The 16,806-nt window shown below is 45.0% G+C and overlaps 1 protein-coding gene across 5 annotated transcripts in view; it reads left to right on the top strand.

Moving 5' to 3' along the window:
- Positions 1-16,806, top strand: part of STAT2 (signal transducer and activator of transcription 2) — a 144,439-nt gene that overhangs the window by 30,031 nt on the left and 97,602 nt on the right. For all 5 annotated transcript variants that reach the window (XM_056562377.1, XM_056562375.1, XM_056562376.1 and 2 more), the window contains exon 3: positions 7,862-8,006. In XM_056562377.1, coding sequence (XP_056418352.1) covers positions 7,862-8,006 — 145 coding nt within the window. The remainder of the gene's footprint in view (positions 1-7,861; positions 8,007-16,806) is intronic.

The following is a 16,806-nucleotide window of genomic DNA, read 5'->3' as shown; positions in this document are numbered from 1 at the left end:
AGGAGCGCCATTTTTGATGCTCCTGGCCTGCTGGTACCGGCTCTTCCCGGCACCCCTGTGGCGGTGGGTATGGGGGTAATATTTGGGGATTAGCGCTGTTTTTGGGCCTACTAAGCCCCGGTTTAATAATGGACTCCATCTATAAGACTGCTTCCATTACTAAGCCTGTCAAGGAAATTTAAAAATAAAACACAGCACGTTTTAAAAACTTTAATTCCAAAAAACTCCCCCACAAGCCCTCGTTAAGCATTTTATTAATATTAAACCAAAAAAACATGGTTCATCGTAGTCCATCGAATCTGAAGAAGTCCACAGGATGCATGGATCTGAATTGAGAAGAAAAAACAAAACAAAAAATTGGTTAGTACATTCAGGGGGAAAAAAGTTGTAAAGAAAATGTAATAAACATACACACACACACACGTACATATATATATATATATATATATATATATATATATATATATACATATCGCACATTTTTCTTTCAGCTGCGACTTGAGGTGGGGTGACAAAGTGCTGTTCTGAAGTAATTTACAGTGGTCCCTCAACATACAATGGTAATCCGTTCCAAACGGACCATCGTTTGTTGAAACCATCGCATGTTGAGGGATCCGTGCAATGTAAAGTATAGGACAGTGGTCTTCAACCTGCGGACCTCCAGATGTTGCAAAACTACAACACCCAGCATGCCTGGACAGCAAACGGCTGTCCAGGCATGCTGGGAGTTGTAGTTTTGCAACATCTGGAGGTCCGCAGGTTGAAGACCACTGTTAGAGAAAGTTGTACTCACCTGTCCTCGCCGCTCCGGACCGTCACCACTGCCCGGGAAATCGCCGTCCGTCGCCGTGTCCCCGACGCTCCGGTAAGGCCTAGGCTTCCCTGGCATCCTCGCTTTCCGTTGCTGCCATCACATCGCTCCGCACGCCGCTCCTATTGGATGACAGGATGGCGTGCGCAGCGACGTGATGACGTCCACGGAGAGTGCCGACGATGCAGGGGATCCCGAAGAGGACGGTCCGGAGCCCCAAGGACAGGTAAGTGATCGTCAACGGACCACACGGGGCACGGTAAACGGCTATCCGGTTAACTCGCTTACCACAGCAACGATGATAAATCTCCCTCCATGTGTACAATGGAGGGACAAGTCCTAGAACAGCACCAGCAGACTCCAGTGGTGGACCAGAGGAGCGTTTTCTGAGGTAAATATAGTAGGCTCTTGGAGCTTTTTATTTATTTTTTTCTTAGGGTAGATTTACATGTGCCATATTTTAACTATAATGGGTAGAAAAACACGCAACAGAAAATATGCAGCACGCGTGACCCTACCCTTAACATGATCCTCTGTTTTCCACCGTGCAACTGCAACATACTTTGCACCAAGATCCTCACGAATTGGTGTAAATATGTAAACAATGCTCAGTACTGTCTGATCACCTCTTAGGGTGAGGAGGGAAGTTCATTCCTTTCTAGTGCAGATTTATACCCGATTTCTTACGGCCGTTCACCTTTTTAATAGCTGCTGGCTATATTTTTGTTTAGCAACAGCTATCTTCTCCCTACTGATCATTAGATCGAGCAGGGAGAAGTGCGTAGCAGCGTGCTTCACTTTTGCGACTTGCAGTGATCTCCATCCAGCTTTACTAGATGGTCTCATTATAAGTCTATGGGGCCATCCAGTGAAGCTGGGCAGAGATTGCAGAAGGCTGCGGAGTAAAGCGCACTTCTTACCGCTTGTTCTAATGATTGTGGGGGTCTCAGCACTGAATCCTTAGACTGATCAAAACTTTTGACTTGTCTCTGGCATGATGTCATTGGCGTTCTCATGGTGGACCAATAAGGGATTTTTATTTCACATGGGCGATTTCATTGATAGGTTAGGGAAGGGGAACTCCGGTGGAAACAAGTAGAAAACAAATGTTTTCAAATTAACTGATGCCTGAAAGTTAAACAGATCTTAATCCTTCCAGTACTTATTAGCTGTTGTGAATTTGTGAATTTCTTTTCTGCCTGACAACAGTACTCTCTGCTGACACCTCTGTTCATGTCAGGAACTGTCCAGATTAGAATCCTATCCCCATAGAAAACCTCTACTGCTCTGGACAGTTCCTGACACGGATAGAGGTGTCAGCAGAGAGCACTGTATATCTGTAGTATACAGCAGCTGATGTACTAGAAGGGTTAAGATTTTTAAATAGAAGTGATTTACAAAGCTGTTTAACTTTCTTGCACCAGTTGATTTGAAAAAATGTTTTTTTCCACCGGAGTTCCCCTTTAAATTGCTCAACCACCTACGTACCCCTTTAACTCCTTAAGGACCAAGCTCATTTTCTCCTTAATTTTATTTTTGCATTTTCGTTTTTTCCTCCTCGCCTTCTAAAATCCATAACGCTTTCATATTTCCATCTACAGACCCATATAAGGGCTTGTTTTTTTTCGTGACCAATTGTACTTTGTAATGAAACCTCTAATTTTACCATAAAATGTACGGCGAACCCAAAAAAATTTTTTTCTAGGGAGGAAAATTTAAATGAAAACCACAATTGTGCACATTTTGGAGGGTTTTGTTTTCACACTGTACACTTTACGGTAAAAATGAAATGTGTTCTTTATTCTGTGAGTCAATACGATTAAAATGATACCCATGTCTAGATACTTTTATATTTTTGTACCGCTTTAAAAAAATCTAAAACTTTTTGTAAAAAATCAGCAATCTAAAATCGCCCTATTTTGACCACCTATAACTTTTTCATTTTTCCGTATATAGGGCGGTATGAGGGCTCATTTTTTGCACCGTCATCTGAAATTTTATCAATACCACATTTGCATACATAAAAGTTTTATATAATTTTTTATTACATTTTTTTGTAATAAAATGTGACAAAAAGCTGCATTTTTGGACTTTTTAAAAAATTTTTACGTTTATGCCGTTCATGATAGTTCAGACATTTACGCATGCGGCGATACCAAATATGTTTTATTAAAAAAAAAATTTACGCTTTTTGGGGGTAAAATGGGAAGAACTGACAATTTTTATTTTTATTGGGGGAGGGGATTTTTAACTTTTTTTTACTTTTTTTTTTTTTTTTTTTTAAACTTTTTTTTTTACACTTTTTAAGTCCCCATAGGGGACTATCTATAGCAATCATTTGATTGCTAATACTGTTCAGTGCTGTGCATAGGACATAGCACTGATCAGTATTATCGGCTATCTCCTGCTCTGGTCTGCTAGATCTCAGACCAGAGCAGGAGACGGATGGAGGCAGGTGAGGGGACCTTCATCCGCCAATACAGATGGTCGGATCGCAGGCTGCTATATACCTGCCGTGTATGACGTGAGCACCGCTACAATGCTCGCGGTCATACACTGGACGTAAATGTACGTCCTGGTGCGCGAAGTACCGCCAAACCAGGATGTACATTTATGTCCGTGGTCGTTAAGGGGTTGAGAAACCTGATGTTGATGGTACTTTTCGCACTAGACATACATATCTGCATCCATTCCTCAGACACTAAAGTTTTTTTTTCCTTTTATATATAGTGATCTCACTACAACTAGCCAATTACCATACATGAGCTTGGGAATCTGATTTAGGCTGCACCTTTGAATCTAGGGAGTGGGCCCAAATGGCTCCACTCATAAACATCAACTTGCAGTAAGTGGGGTGGATGGTACTACTTAAATGGTATCTAGTCCCCACCAGAGTAGCTCGGATGTTTCCCTTGGCATCTCTCCGATGCATTTGTAGATGGCATGATCGTGACTCAGTACTTTACATATGGTGGGACTGCCCCTAGATTTGTATCATCACTTAACTTAGTACAAGTAAATATAAGAAATGTTATAATGTATTTTCTTTTTCCTCGTTTAAAACAACCCCAACCCTCCTGCAGCTCAGTTTTGTCCTGTCTGCAAGACAAACAATACAATTATGTGGAGGGGAGACGAGGCAACTATGTCCACCAGCTAGTTACACAATTGCCAGAAATAGTGCTGCTCCTCATGTACACACAGGGCAGTTTATCCTGAAAAGTCATCTGAATTGACAAGTATGCTTAACCCCTTAAGGACATAGGGCGTATCCATACGCCCCCGTTTCCAAGTCCTTAAGGACCGAGGGCGTATGGATACGCCCTGAGCATTTCCGGCCCCCACCGCTAGCCGGAGGGGAGCCGGATGCCTGCTGAAATCGTTCAGCAGGCATCCCGGCATATCGCCCAGGGGGGTCATTATGTCCCCCCAATTCAGTCCAGCGATCTGCGGCGGATTCCGGGTCAATCGGGTCTCCAGTGACCCGATGACCCGGAATTACTGGCTGACGGCCCCGAACAGCCAGAGCCTGCAGGAGTGAGGTGGCACTGGTGCCACCTCACGATCGCCCTGATTTGTCGGCCGGATTACCGCCGACCAATCAGGGCGCCTGCTGCGGGTGTCACTCCCGCAACCCGCTCCGCCCCTCTTCCGGAGTACGTGAGCGGGTGCGGGAAGACGACCCCGGGTGCTGGGGACCCCGATCCCCGGCGTCCCTGTTGGGATTGGGGCCCCAGGAGCGACGGCGGCGGCGGTGGCGGCGAGGGACAGTCCTGCAGTGTGGATCGTTGGAGGTGAGTGACAGCCTCCTGCTGTTGCTTAGCAACAGCTCCCAGCATGCAACAAGGGCATGCTGGGAGCTGTAGTTATGCAACAGCAGGAGGCAGACCACCACAACTCCCAGCATGCCCTTATGGGCATGCTGGGACTTGTAGTTTTGCAACAGCTGGAGGCACATTCTTTCTATGGAAAAGTGTACCTTCAGCTGTTGTGTAACTACAACTCCCAGCTTGCACAATCAGCTAAAGTGCATGCTGGGAGTTGTAGTGGTGCATCTGGTGGTTGCATAACTACAACTCCCAGCATGCCCGTTGGCTGTCGGTGACTGCTGAGAGTTGTAGTTTTGCAACAGCTGAAGGCACACTGAGTTAAGTAGTAAACCAGTGTGTCTCCAGCTGTTGCATAACTACAATCCCCAGCATCCCCAGCCAATGTAGTATGCCTCCGGCTGTTGCCTAACTACAAGACCCAGCATGCCCTTCCGCTGTCCGTACATGCTGGGGGTTGTAGCTTTTGCAACAGCTGAAGGCACACTGGTTGCAAAACACTGAGTTTGTTACCAAACTCGGTGTTTCACAACCTGTGTGTCTCCAGCTGTTGCAAAACTACAACTCCCAGCATGCACTGATAGACCGTACATGCTGGGAGTTGTAGTTTTGCAACAGCTGGATGTTTCCCCCCCCCCAATGTGAATGTACAGGGTACACTCACATGGGCGGAGGATTACAGTAAGTATCCGGCTGCAAGTTTGAGCTGCAGCAAATTTTCTGCCGCTGCTCAAACTGCCAGCGAGAAACTACTGTGAACCCCCCGCCCGTGCGACTGTACCCTAAAAACACTACACTACACTACCACTAAATAAAATAAAAAGTAAAAAACACTACATATGCACATACCCCTACACAGTCCCCCTCCCCTCCCCAATAAAAATGAAAAACGTCTGGTACGTCACTGTTTCCAAAACGGAGCCTCCAGCTGTTGCAAAACTACAACTCCCAGCATGCACTGATAGACCGTCCATGCTGGGAGTTGTAGTTTTGCAACAGTTGGATGTTTCCCCCCCCCCAATGTGAACGTACAGGGTACACTCACATGGGCGGAGGATTACAGTAAGTATCCGGCTGCAAGTTTGAGCTGCAGCAAATTTTCTGCCGCTGCTCAAACTGCCAGCGAGAAACTACTGTGAACCCCCGCCCGTGCGACTGTACCCTAAAAACACTACACTACCACAAAATAAAATAAAAAGTAAAAAACACTACATATACACATACCCCTACACAGCCCCCCTCCCCTCCCCAATAAAAATGAAAAACGTCTGGTACGCCACTGTTTCCAGAACGGAGCCTCCAGCTGTTGCAAAACAACTACTCCCAGTATTGCCAGATAGCCACTGACTGTCCAGGCATGCTGGGAGTTTTACAACAGCTGGAGGCACCCTGTTTGGGAATCACTGGCGTAGAATTCCCCTATGTCCACCCCTATGCAATCCCTAATTTAGGCCTCAAATGCGCATGGCGCTCTCACTTTGGAGCCCTGTCGTATTTCAAGGCAACAGTTTAGGGACACATATGGGGTATCGCCGTACTCGGGAGAAATTGGGCTTCAAATTTTGGGGGATATTTTCTGCTATTACCCTTTTTAAAAATGTAAAATTTTTGGGAAAACAAGCATTTTAGGTAAAAAAAAAAATTTTTTTTTACATATACAAAAGTCATGAAACACCTGTGGGGTATAAAGGTTCACTTAACCCCTTGTTACGTTCCCCGAGGGGTCTAGTTTCCAAAATGGTATGCCATGTGTTTTTTTTTTTTGCTGTCCTGGCACCATAGGGGCTTCCTAAATGCGGCATGCCCCCATAGCAAAATTTGCTTTCAAAAAGCCAAATGTGACTCCTTCTCTTCTGAGACCTGTAGTGCGCCAGCAGAGCACTTTTCACCCCCATATGGGGTGTTTTCTGAATCGGGAGAAATTGGGCTTCAAATTTTGGGGGGTATTTTCTGCTATTACACTTTTTAAAAATGTAAAATTTTTGGGAAACCAAGCATTTTAGGTAAAAAAAAAAATATTTTTTTTACATATGCAAAAGTCGTGAAACACCTGTGGGGTATTAAGGTTCACTTTACCCCTTGTTACGTTCCCCGAGGGGTCTAGTTTCCAAAATGGTATGCCATGTGTGTTTTTTTTGCTGTCCTGGCACCATAGGGGCTTCCTAAAGGTGACATGCCCCCCAAAAACCATTTGTCGCTCCTTCCCTTCTGAGCCCTCTACTGCGCCCGCCGAACAATTAACATAGACATATGAGGTATGTGCTTACTCGAGAGAAATTGGGTTTCAAATACAAGTAAAAATTTTCTCCTTTTTACCCGTTGCAAAAATTAAAAAATTGGGTCTACAAGAACATGCGAGTGTAAAAAATGAAGATTTTGAATTTTCTCCTTCACTTTGCTGCTATTCCTGTGAAACACCTAAAGGGTTAATACACTTACTGAATGTCATTTTGAATACTTTGGGGGGTTTGGTTTTTATAATGGGGTCTTTTATGGGGTATTTCTAATATGAAGACCCTTCAAATCCACTTCAAACCTGAACTGGTCCATGAAAAATAGCGAGTTTGAAAATTTTGTGAAAAATTTCAAAATTGCTGCTGAACTTTGAAGCCCTCTGGTGTCTTCCAAAAGTAAAAACTCATAAATTTTATGATGCAAACATAAAGTAGACAAATTGTATATGTGAACCCAAAAAAAAATTATTTTGAATATCCATTTTCCTTACAAGCAGAGAGCTTCAAAGTTAGAAAAATGCAAAATTTTCATTTTTTTCATCAAATTTGGGGATTTTTCACCAAGAAAGGATGCAAGTTACCATAAAATTTTACCACTAAGTAAAAGTAGAATATGTCACGAAAAAACAATCTCGGAATCAGAATGATAACTAAAAGCATTCCAGAGTTATAAATGTTTAAAGTGACAGTGGTCAGAATTGCAAAAAACGCTCCGGTCCTTAAGGTGAAAAAGGGCTCGGTCCTTAAGGGGTTAAAGTATACATCCAGATTTTGATCACTTGTTTAGCGATAACTACTAATAATTTCCTATCAAATCATTGTGAGCAGATATTTGTCCTTTACTATACATTATAATCTAGCACATTCCATTTTATCACACAACTATAATGCTAATGTTGGATGTTTATGGAAGAGAATTGTGCACTGTATTCATGGCAATAGATTTAATTAATACATTTTTTTATATTTATTTTCAATCCAAATTGCAGGAAGCTGGCAGCAAGAGATCCGTCTTTGGCCAATGTTTTGTTCCAGAATCTCTTTGAACATCTAGACATCCAGTACGTTCGGTTTACAGAGTCTCATGAACTGGTGGAGGCAAATAGCATCCGTAACTTCAAGTTAAAAGTACAGGTAGTATTTTTATTTTTTCATATTAGTTTTGTTCTAGAGATATCATCTGAAAATTTAGACCTAATTTAGTCTAAATGATTTATGTTGTTTTTGTATAATCTACTTGCATAGAATACCAAGAGGTGTGAACAATGCTTAAGTGCAAGCTACAGCTACGGTTATCTTGTTCACCCACACTAAACCCAATACACTGGGTTATAGTGTGGGTGAACACTATTTGTGTGTTAGGGGTAAATTACTAAAATACGTACCTTTTTTGATCCAGAGAGTCGGGTCCATAAATATTGGGACATCGACACAATACTAAAATTTTTGGCTCTATACACCACCACAATGGATTTGAAATGAAACGAACAAGATGGGCTTTAACTTCAGATTGTCAGCTTTAATTTGAGGGTATTTACATCCAAATCAGGTGAATGTTGTAGGAATTACAACAGTTTACATATGTGCCTCCCACTTGTTAAGGGACCAAAAGTAATGGGACAGAATAATAATCATAAATTAAACTTTCACTTTTTAATACTTGGTTGCAAATCCTTTGCAGTCAATTACAGCCTGAAGTCTGCAACGCATAGACATCAGCAGACGCTGTGTTTCATCCCTGGTGATGCTCTGCCAGGACTCTACTGCAACTGTCTTCAGTTCCTGTTTGTTTCTGGGGAATTTTCCCTTCAGTTTTGTCTTCAGCAAGGGAAATGCATGCTCAATCGGATTCAGGTCAGGTGATTGACTTGGCCATTGCATAACATTCCACTTCTTTGGTTGCTTTTGCAGTTTGCTTTGGGTCATTGTCCATCTGCACTGTGAAGCGCCGTCTAATAGGTTCCGAAGCATTTTGCTGAATATGAGTAGATAATATTGCCCTAAACACTTCAGAATTCATCCTGTCACTTTTGTCAGCAGTCACATGATCAATAAATACAAGAGAAGCAGTTCCATTGGCAGCCATACATGCCCACTATGCCATGACACTACCACCACCATGCCCCGCTGATGAGGTGGTATGCTTAGGATCATGTTCCTTTCCTTCTCCATACTCTTCTCTTCCCATCACTCTGGTACAAGTTGATCTTGATCTCATCTGTCTATAGGATGTTGTTCCAGAACTGTGAAGGCTTTTTTTTATGTCGTTTGGCAAACTCTAATCTGGCCTTCCTGTTTTTGAGGCTCACCAATGGTTTCCATCTTGTGGTGAACCCTCTGTATCCACTCTGGGGAAGTCTTCTCTTGATGACTCTGACACACATACACCTACCTCCTGGAGAGTGTTCTTCATCTGGCCAACTGTTGTGAAGGGGGTTTTCTTCACCAGGGAAAGGATTCTTCACTCATCCTCCACAGATTTCTCCCCTGGTCTTCCGGGTCTTTTGGTGTTGCTGAGCTCACCGGTGCGTTGCTTCTTTTCAAGAATGTTCCAAACAGTTGTTTTGGCCACGCCTAATGTTTTGGCTATCTCTCTGATGGGTTTGTTTTGTTTTTTTCAGCCTAATGATGGCTTGTTTCACTGATAGTGACAGCTCTTTGAATCTCATCTTGAGAGTTGACAGCAACAGATTCCAAATGCAAATAGCACACTTGAAATGAAATCTGGGCCTTTTTTTCTGCTCATTGTAATTGGGATAGTGAGGGAATAACACACACCTGGCCATGGAACAGCTGAGAAGACAATCGTTAATTTCTAACGATAATTTGTTTTCCCTTAGTCCTAACAGTAGCACAGATGGGGTATTCCACCCCCCGCGAACTGGTTAGGACAGATGGAAGTTTTATTGAACATAATTAAACAATCAGTGAAAACACACCCACAACACCCTGTATAAGTAAGAGGATCACCCTCTGTCCCATTGTGTAGTAACAAGAAGAACTAAAGGCAAAGAATAGAAAAAAAAAATAACTTAACTAGGGAGGGAAAGTTGTGCTACTGTTAGGACTAAGGGAAAACAAATTATCGTTAGAAATTAACGATTCCCTTATGTCCTAACCAGTAGCACAGATGGGGAAATGGCAAGCAGAAACCCTATGAGGGAGGGCTCTCATTCCTGACGGCAGATAATACTGTCCGTCCAAATGAGGAGAAATCGGCCAATCTACTGTCAAGTCTGTAGTGGGTGATAAATGTGGAGAGTGAACTCCAGGAAGCAGCTTTGCATATATGTTCCAAGGAAACAAGACTCCTTTCCGCAAAGGAGGTAGATACAGACCTGGTGGAATGAGCTTTTACAAACTCAGGAGGCTCCTTACCTTGGGATACCATGGAAATATGAATGGCATCCTTTACCCATCTACTGATGAAGGGCTTTGAAGCTTTAAGACCTCTCTTGGGTCCTGAAAAGAGAATTAGCAGATTTTCATCCTTCCTAAACTCCAAAGATCTTTTTATATAGATCTGGAGGCATCTCGAGATATCTAGGCAATGAAGAGCACTATCTTCATTGGAGGATGGAGGAGGAGAAAATACTGGCAGGGATATAACTTGATTAATATTTTGGAATGATGGAACTTTAGGTATAAAGGATGGCATAAATCTGAGTAACACTAGATCTGGCAAAAATTTTGTATATGGTTCAAGTGCCGAGAGTGCTTGAAGTTCCCCAATCCTTTTGGCTGATGTGATTGCCAGTAAAAAAGTTATTTTAATGGTAACAAATTTCATGTCCACCTCCTCCAAGGGCTCAAAGGGGGGAGATGCCAACCCCTTGAGCACCACCGATAAGTCCCATGCTGGGACAGGCTGTATAATTGTAGGTTTTAACCTTGAGGATCCCCTCAAGAATGTTTTGACTAGTGGGTCTTGAGACAATGGTTTATTGAAAAAAGGCAGAGATGGCTGATACCTGAACTCTGAGTGTGGAAGGAGATAGATTCTTGTCTAATCCCTCCTGGAGAAAGTTGAGGATTGTGGCAACAGCTGGATTCTGTCCAGGTAGTTGTTTCTTGGAGCACCAAGACTGAAAAGTTGTCCAAATTCTTTTATAGGCTCTGTTAGTGGACTCCACTCTGGAATGCGAGAGGATATTCAAGACCGCACTAGAAAGCCCTTCTAGATGTGGAAGGGACTGGTAAAACCTCCAGGCTGTCAGGTTGAACATTTGAAGATTTGAGCAGCTGTGAGTGTCCCCCGACACTAGTGCTTGCTCTGGGGGAAGCCTCCAGAATTGTCCCCGACTCATTTGCAAGAGTTGGGTAAACCAAGTTCTCTTGGGCCAAAATGGAATTATGGCTATGACAGAGGCTTGGTCCTGCCTGATTTTCATCAATACCCTTGGGATCAAGGAAATTGGAGGGAAGATGTAGGCCAGCCTGAACCTCCATGGGATTGAGAGAGCATCGATTTGCTACGGGGTTGTCTTCCCTGTACAGGGAGCAAAATCTCACCACTTTGGTGTTGAACCTCGTTGCCATAAGATCTATTTCCGGCATACCCCACCTGAGTGTTATTTGTTTGAATATCTCTGGATGGAGAGACCATTCTCCAGTTGAAAGTCCTCTGCTCAGGCGGTCGGCGATCACATTGAGAGATCCCCGAATGTGAACTGCCGACAGATGGGTTAGGTTCCTCTCTGCCCAATCCAAGATCAGACCCACCTCTCTGAGGAGGCTTTGTGATCGAGTGCCTCCCTGCTTGTTAATGTACAATACAGCCGTCATGCTGTCGGATTGGATCTTTACTGCTTTCCCTTGAAGAAGAGAAGCAAAGTGGAGGAGTGCTAATCTGATGGCTCGAATCTCGAGGAGATTGGAGGTTAACCCTCTCTCCTGTGGGGACCAAGATCCCCGCACTGACAGATCCAAGAGATGCGCTCCCCAACCTACAAGGGACGCGTCGGTGGGAAGTATAATCCAAGAGGGTTGGATCATTGACTTGCCGTCCTCGAGGTGAGACCACCATCTGAGAGAGGACCGGACTCGATAAGACAGGGAGTGGCACTTGTTTAGGCCCGAGGGCCTGAGATTCCATGTGGCGAGCACCTCTGATTGAAGAGGGCGTAGATGCCAAAGAGCCCAAGGAACCGCATCCACGGTAGCGGACATAAGTCCCAACATCCGCATGAGAGTGCGAATGGATACTCTCCGGGGTACAGAGAGAAAAAGGGCCGATTCTTGAACCCGATATTTCCTCTCGGGAGAGAGGTAAAGTGTCATGGAGATTGAGTCGACTATGAAGCCTAGGAACCTCACTGAGGTCGTTGGGAGGAAATTGGATTTGGCCCAATTGACTATCCACCCTAACTGGTGAAGGAAGGATACTGCTAGTTGCAGATGTTGGGACAGGATCGCAGAAGAAGGAGCTCTGAGGAGCCAATCGTCTAGGTAGGGAACAATGCTGAGCCCCTGGAGCCTTAGAGCGGCAACTACCGCTACCACCACTTTGGTAAATGTGTGTGGGGCCGAAGAAATTCCAAACGGGAGGGCTACAAACTGGAGGTGTTTTAGAACTCCCCCTACCTGAACTGCGATCCTTAGATACTTTCTGGATACCGGATGAATAGGAATATGAAGGTAAGCATCCTTTAGATCCAGAGTAGCCAGGTAATCCCCTGGCGAGATGAGGTTGACCACAGATTGAATAGTTTCCATATGAAAGCGTTTGTGCTTTACATACTGATTGAGATATCTCAGATCTATAATCATCCGCCAGTCTCCTGTTACCTTGGGAACTAGGAAGACTGGAGAATAAATTCCTGACCCCCGCTCTGCAAGAGGAACTTCCTCTAAGGCATTCTTCTGGATGTATTCCAGAATGTAAGTTTCTAGCGCCCCCTGTTTGATTGGTGAAAGAACTCTTGTCTCCACATAATTGGATGGGGGAATTGATTCGAGGTCTATCGAATAACCATCCAAGATTAATCTCAGGACCCAAGGGTCTTGAATGTGGAGGGACCAGGCGCTTAAAAAATGGTGAAGACGACCACCAACTGGAATCTGGGGGGCAGGATGGGAGACTGGAAAGGTCACCTCGGCAAGGAAACCAGAGCTTCGTAGAAGCCCGCAGTCAGAGCTTTCTGTTGTCTTTGGGGCCACGGGAGCGTTTTCCGACCCGGCGTTGATTACCCCAGTCTCTCTGAGGCTTAGGCTGGGGGGCTGATCCGCCCCCAGAACGCCGCCCTCGACCACGAAAGGAGGAATAAAGGAGGGACTTGCCTTTCTTGTCAGAAAGTCCCTCCATAATGCGGTCCAACTCAGCTCCGAAAAGAATGCCGGGTTTGTAAGGCATAGCACATAAGGTGTTCTTGGAAGAGTTGTCGACCTTCCAAGGTTTTAACCACAGAGGACGTCATCCAGCGGAAGCCAGGGCCATAGACTTGGAGGCCAATTTAAGATGCTGGGTGGAAGCATTGCACAAAAAATCAACGGCCAGATTGGTCGTCTTGAAGGATGAAAGAATTTCATCCCTAGGAACCCCCTGGTCCAAATCCGACTGGATGTTAGAAAGGCGGGTCTTTAAAAAGTTTGCTACCTCTGAGCAAGCTATCGCCACTGATGCAGACGCAGAAGCAGTGGAGTAGGAGCGCCTCATGGCACAGTCAGCCTTCCGATCCATTGGATCCTGCAAGGAAGACCCATCCTCAGCAGGGACTACTGTCCTCTTGGACAGTTTGGCAACTGCCATATCAACCTTAGGGACAGGGCCCCAGGAGGAAAGCTGAGATTCCTGTATAGGAAACATGGTCTTAAATCTTTTGGTTAAGACTGGACCCTTTTCTGTTTTTTTCCATTCCGTTCTAAGCACGGACAGAAGGGTATCATCCGCTTTAAAGACCCTAGGTCCCTTAGAGGCGGAGGTAGAGGCTTTCCCGGGATCAACATCCTGGTCCCCCGACCGGATGGATCTCAGAAGACGCTGGGTCTTTTCCAGCGGAAAGAAATAGGAGGCAGCGACCTCCTCATCTGAAGAGGAGGACTTGGAATCTTCTCTCTCCTGATCCACAGACATCTCCATTCTGGGAGGTGAAGAAGGTCTGGCGCGTTTCTGAGAGACAACGTGTTTCAGCTCCTCAATAGAGGCTTGCATGGCCGACATGTTAGAGGAGACCCACACATACATATCTTGGACTGTAGGCTCAGTCTGGTGGGAAGGTAGAGACTTAGCCCTACAAGGAGGGCACCTGGAAAATTAATAATTATCCACAAGGGGAGTATTGCAGTCATGGCAAGAGAGGTGCTTGCGCTTGGCGGATCTTTTTGCCAAGCCTTCACGATCCCCAGAGCCCTCGGTCGACATATCTAGAAAAATATGAGAGGAGGATTAGATAATGTAGCGACAAGAAAAAAAAAATTGCGGCTAGCTAAAATATAATTTAAAATACCCAAAGTTCTCAGCAAGAGACCAGGTAAGTGATAGAGATAGGGAAACAGTAGTATCCGCAAGGATGCACTACTAAACTCAAAAAGACAGGACTGTGGAAGTACCAACAGCTCTGCGCTCTAGGAGGCTGAATGACAGCCTAGGGGGAGTTTACATATCCCCCTGGCTGGCGCCAAAACAAGACTCCGCCCACAAGGCGGAGTTACGAAGAGATAAAGAAATCTTGCTTAAAAAAACTGGAAAAAAAGGAACCCTAAGTTAGAGGGTTATAGAAAGAGGCTCCCCGCTCGGTTTCGCCGCATTATTAGCAAAAACGGCGCAAAAAAACGAGCCGGGAAGCGAAGAGAGAAACAGGAAGTGACGTCAGATGCCGCTGACGCACTTCCGGCCGCGGCCGCGATTGGAGTCGCGGCTCCGTGGTACAGAAGCAGATGGGCGCAAACCATGCCCAAATTTGCAAGTAAGAAAGAACCCCCCCTACTCATATAACAGGAGTAAGGGGGTCACCATCTGTCCCACTGTCCGGGAGGACAGAAAATAACACAATGGGACAGAGGGTGATCCTCTTACTTATACAGGGTGTTGTGGGTGTGTTTTCACTGATTGTTTAATTATGTTCAATAAAACTTCCATCTGTCCTAACCAGTTCGCGGGGGGTGGAATACCCCATCTGTGCTACTGGTTAGGACGTAAGGGAATTGTCCTATTACATTTGGTCCCTTAAAAAGTGGGAGGCACATATGCAAACTGTTGTAATTCCTACATCGTTCACCTGATTTGTAAATACCCTCAAATTAAAGCTGACAGTCTGGAGTTAAAGAACAAAAGAAATTCACACACACTGTTTAACTGCAACAATTTCTTCCTTTTATGTATGGATTCTTTCCAAAATTATAACACGATACAGGAAGGCAGAAAAAATAATAATCACCCACTGTGAATAGAGCAAAGTCCGCACGATCACGGGCGTCCCCAGCTGCGGGACTCCCGCGATCAGGCATCTTATCCCCTATCCTTTGGATAGGGGATAAGATGTGTAAGCACCGGAGAACCCCTTTAATGGGAAAAGGTTCAGTAGAACTTGTATCATGTTGAATCAACTCTGATTTTTTCATGCTCAGGAGGCCGGTGGATGATCCTATAATTGAGGGACACTGTCCACAGGACTCCTTAGAACAGCGAGAGCAGGGATTTCAATAAGTTACAAGTAACACTGACAAACATATAGATCTGCTCCTCTGGCTCTATAACATGATGCCATTAGGCTGGGTAGCATTTTCATGACAGGTTCCCTTTTGAACTTTTATTGGCAAAGTTATTAAAGGAGTAGTCCAGTGGTGATTCAGTGGTGAGCAACTTATCCCCTATCCTAAGGATAGGGGATAAGTTGCAGATCGCGGGGGGTCCGACCGCTGGGGCCCCCCGAGATCTCTTGTATGGAGCCCCGACAGCCGGCGGGAAGGGGGCGTGTCGACCTCCGCACGAGGCGGCGGCCGACACACCCCCTCAATACAACTCTATGGCAGAGCCGAAGCGCTGCCTTCTGCAATCTCCGGCTCTGCCATAGAGATGTATTGAGGGGGCGTGTCGGCCGCCGCCTCGTGCGGGGGTCGACACCCGCTATCTCGGCGGAGAGCCGGGGCCCCGTACAGAGAGATCGCAGGGGGCCCCAGCGGTCGGACCCCCCGCGATCTCAAACTTATCCCCTATCCTTAGGATAGGGGATAAGTTTTTCACCACTGGACTACCCCTTTAAGTTTATGCAAAGACTCAATATTTACACTGTTGACCCTTTTTTTTCCCCCCAAGACATCCGCAATTTGCCCTGTTGTGCTGGATATCAGCTTTTGGGCCAAATTCTGACTGATGACCACCCATTCTTATCTATCTAATCTGTGCTTGGAGCTTATCGCAATTTCTGTGTTGTTTGACCATCTGCTTTTTAAGGATTGCTCACGTGTTCTCAATGGGAATGAGATCTGGGGAGGTTCTTGGCCATGCAAAATTTATATGTTTTTTGTGTACCAAGCCACTTAGTTATCACTTTAGCCTTGTGACATGGTCTCCGTCATGCTGGAAAAAGCATTGTTCATCGCCAAATTATTTCTGGATCGCTGAGAGAAGTTGCCCTTGGAGGATGTTTTGATATCATTATTTATTCATGACTGTGTTCTTAGGCAAAATCATGAGTGAGCGCAATCTTAGATGAAAAGCAACCCCACACACAAATGGTTTCAGGAGGCTTTCCTGTTGGCAAGATACAAGACTCATGGTACCACTCACCTTTTCCAGGCAATAAATAACCCAAGTCCTCTGCATTCCAATCCCTGTCAGTCAGTCTTTGATATTTTTCTTGGAGAGAAGTGGCTTCTTGACACCATGCCAGCCACCAAAAGCCTTTGCTTCACTGGGCATGCAGATGCACATACAGTTGCCTATTGCCTTTTGTTAACAAACTTTGCACTGGTGTTGAACCAATCCCATAGCTAA

This window comes from Hyla sarda, chromosome 2 (assembly GCF_029499605.1).
Source record: "Hyla sarda isolate aHylSar1 chromosome 2, aHylSar1.hap1, whole genome shotgun sequence".
Classification (NCBI taxonomy): domain Eukaryota; kingdom Metazoa; phylum Chordata; class Amphibia; order Anura; family Hylidae; genus Hyla; species Hyla sarda.
Note: the sequence above shows the minus strand (reverse complement) of the source record. Positions and strands in the feature narration are given on the sequence as shown.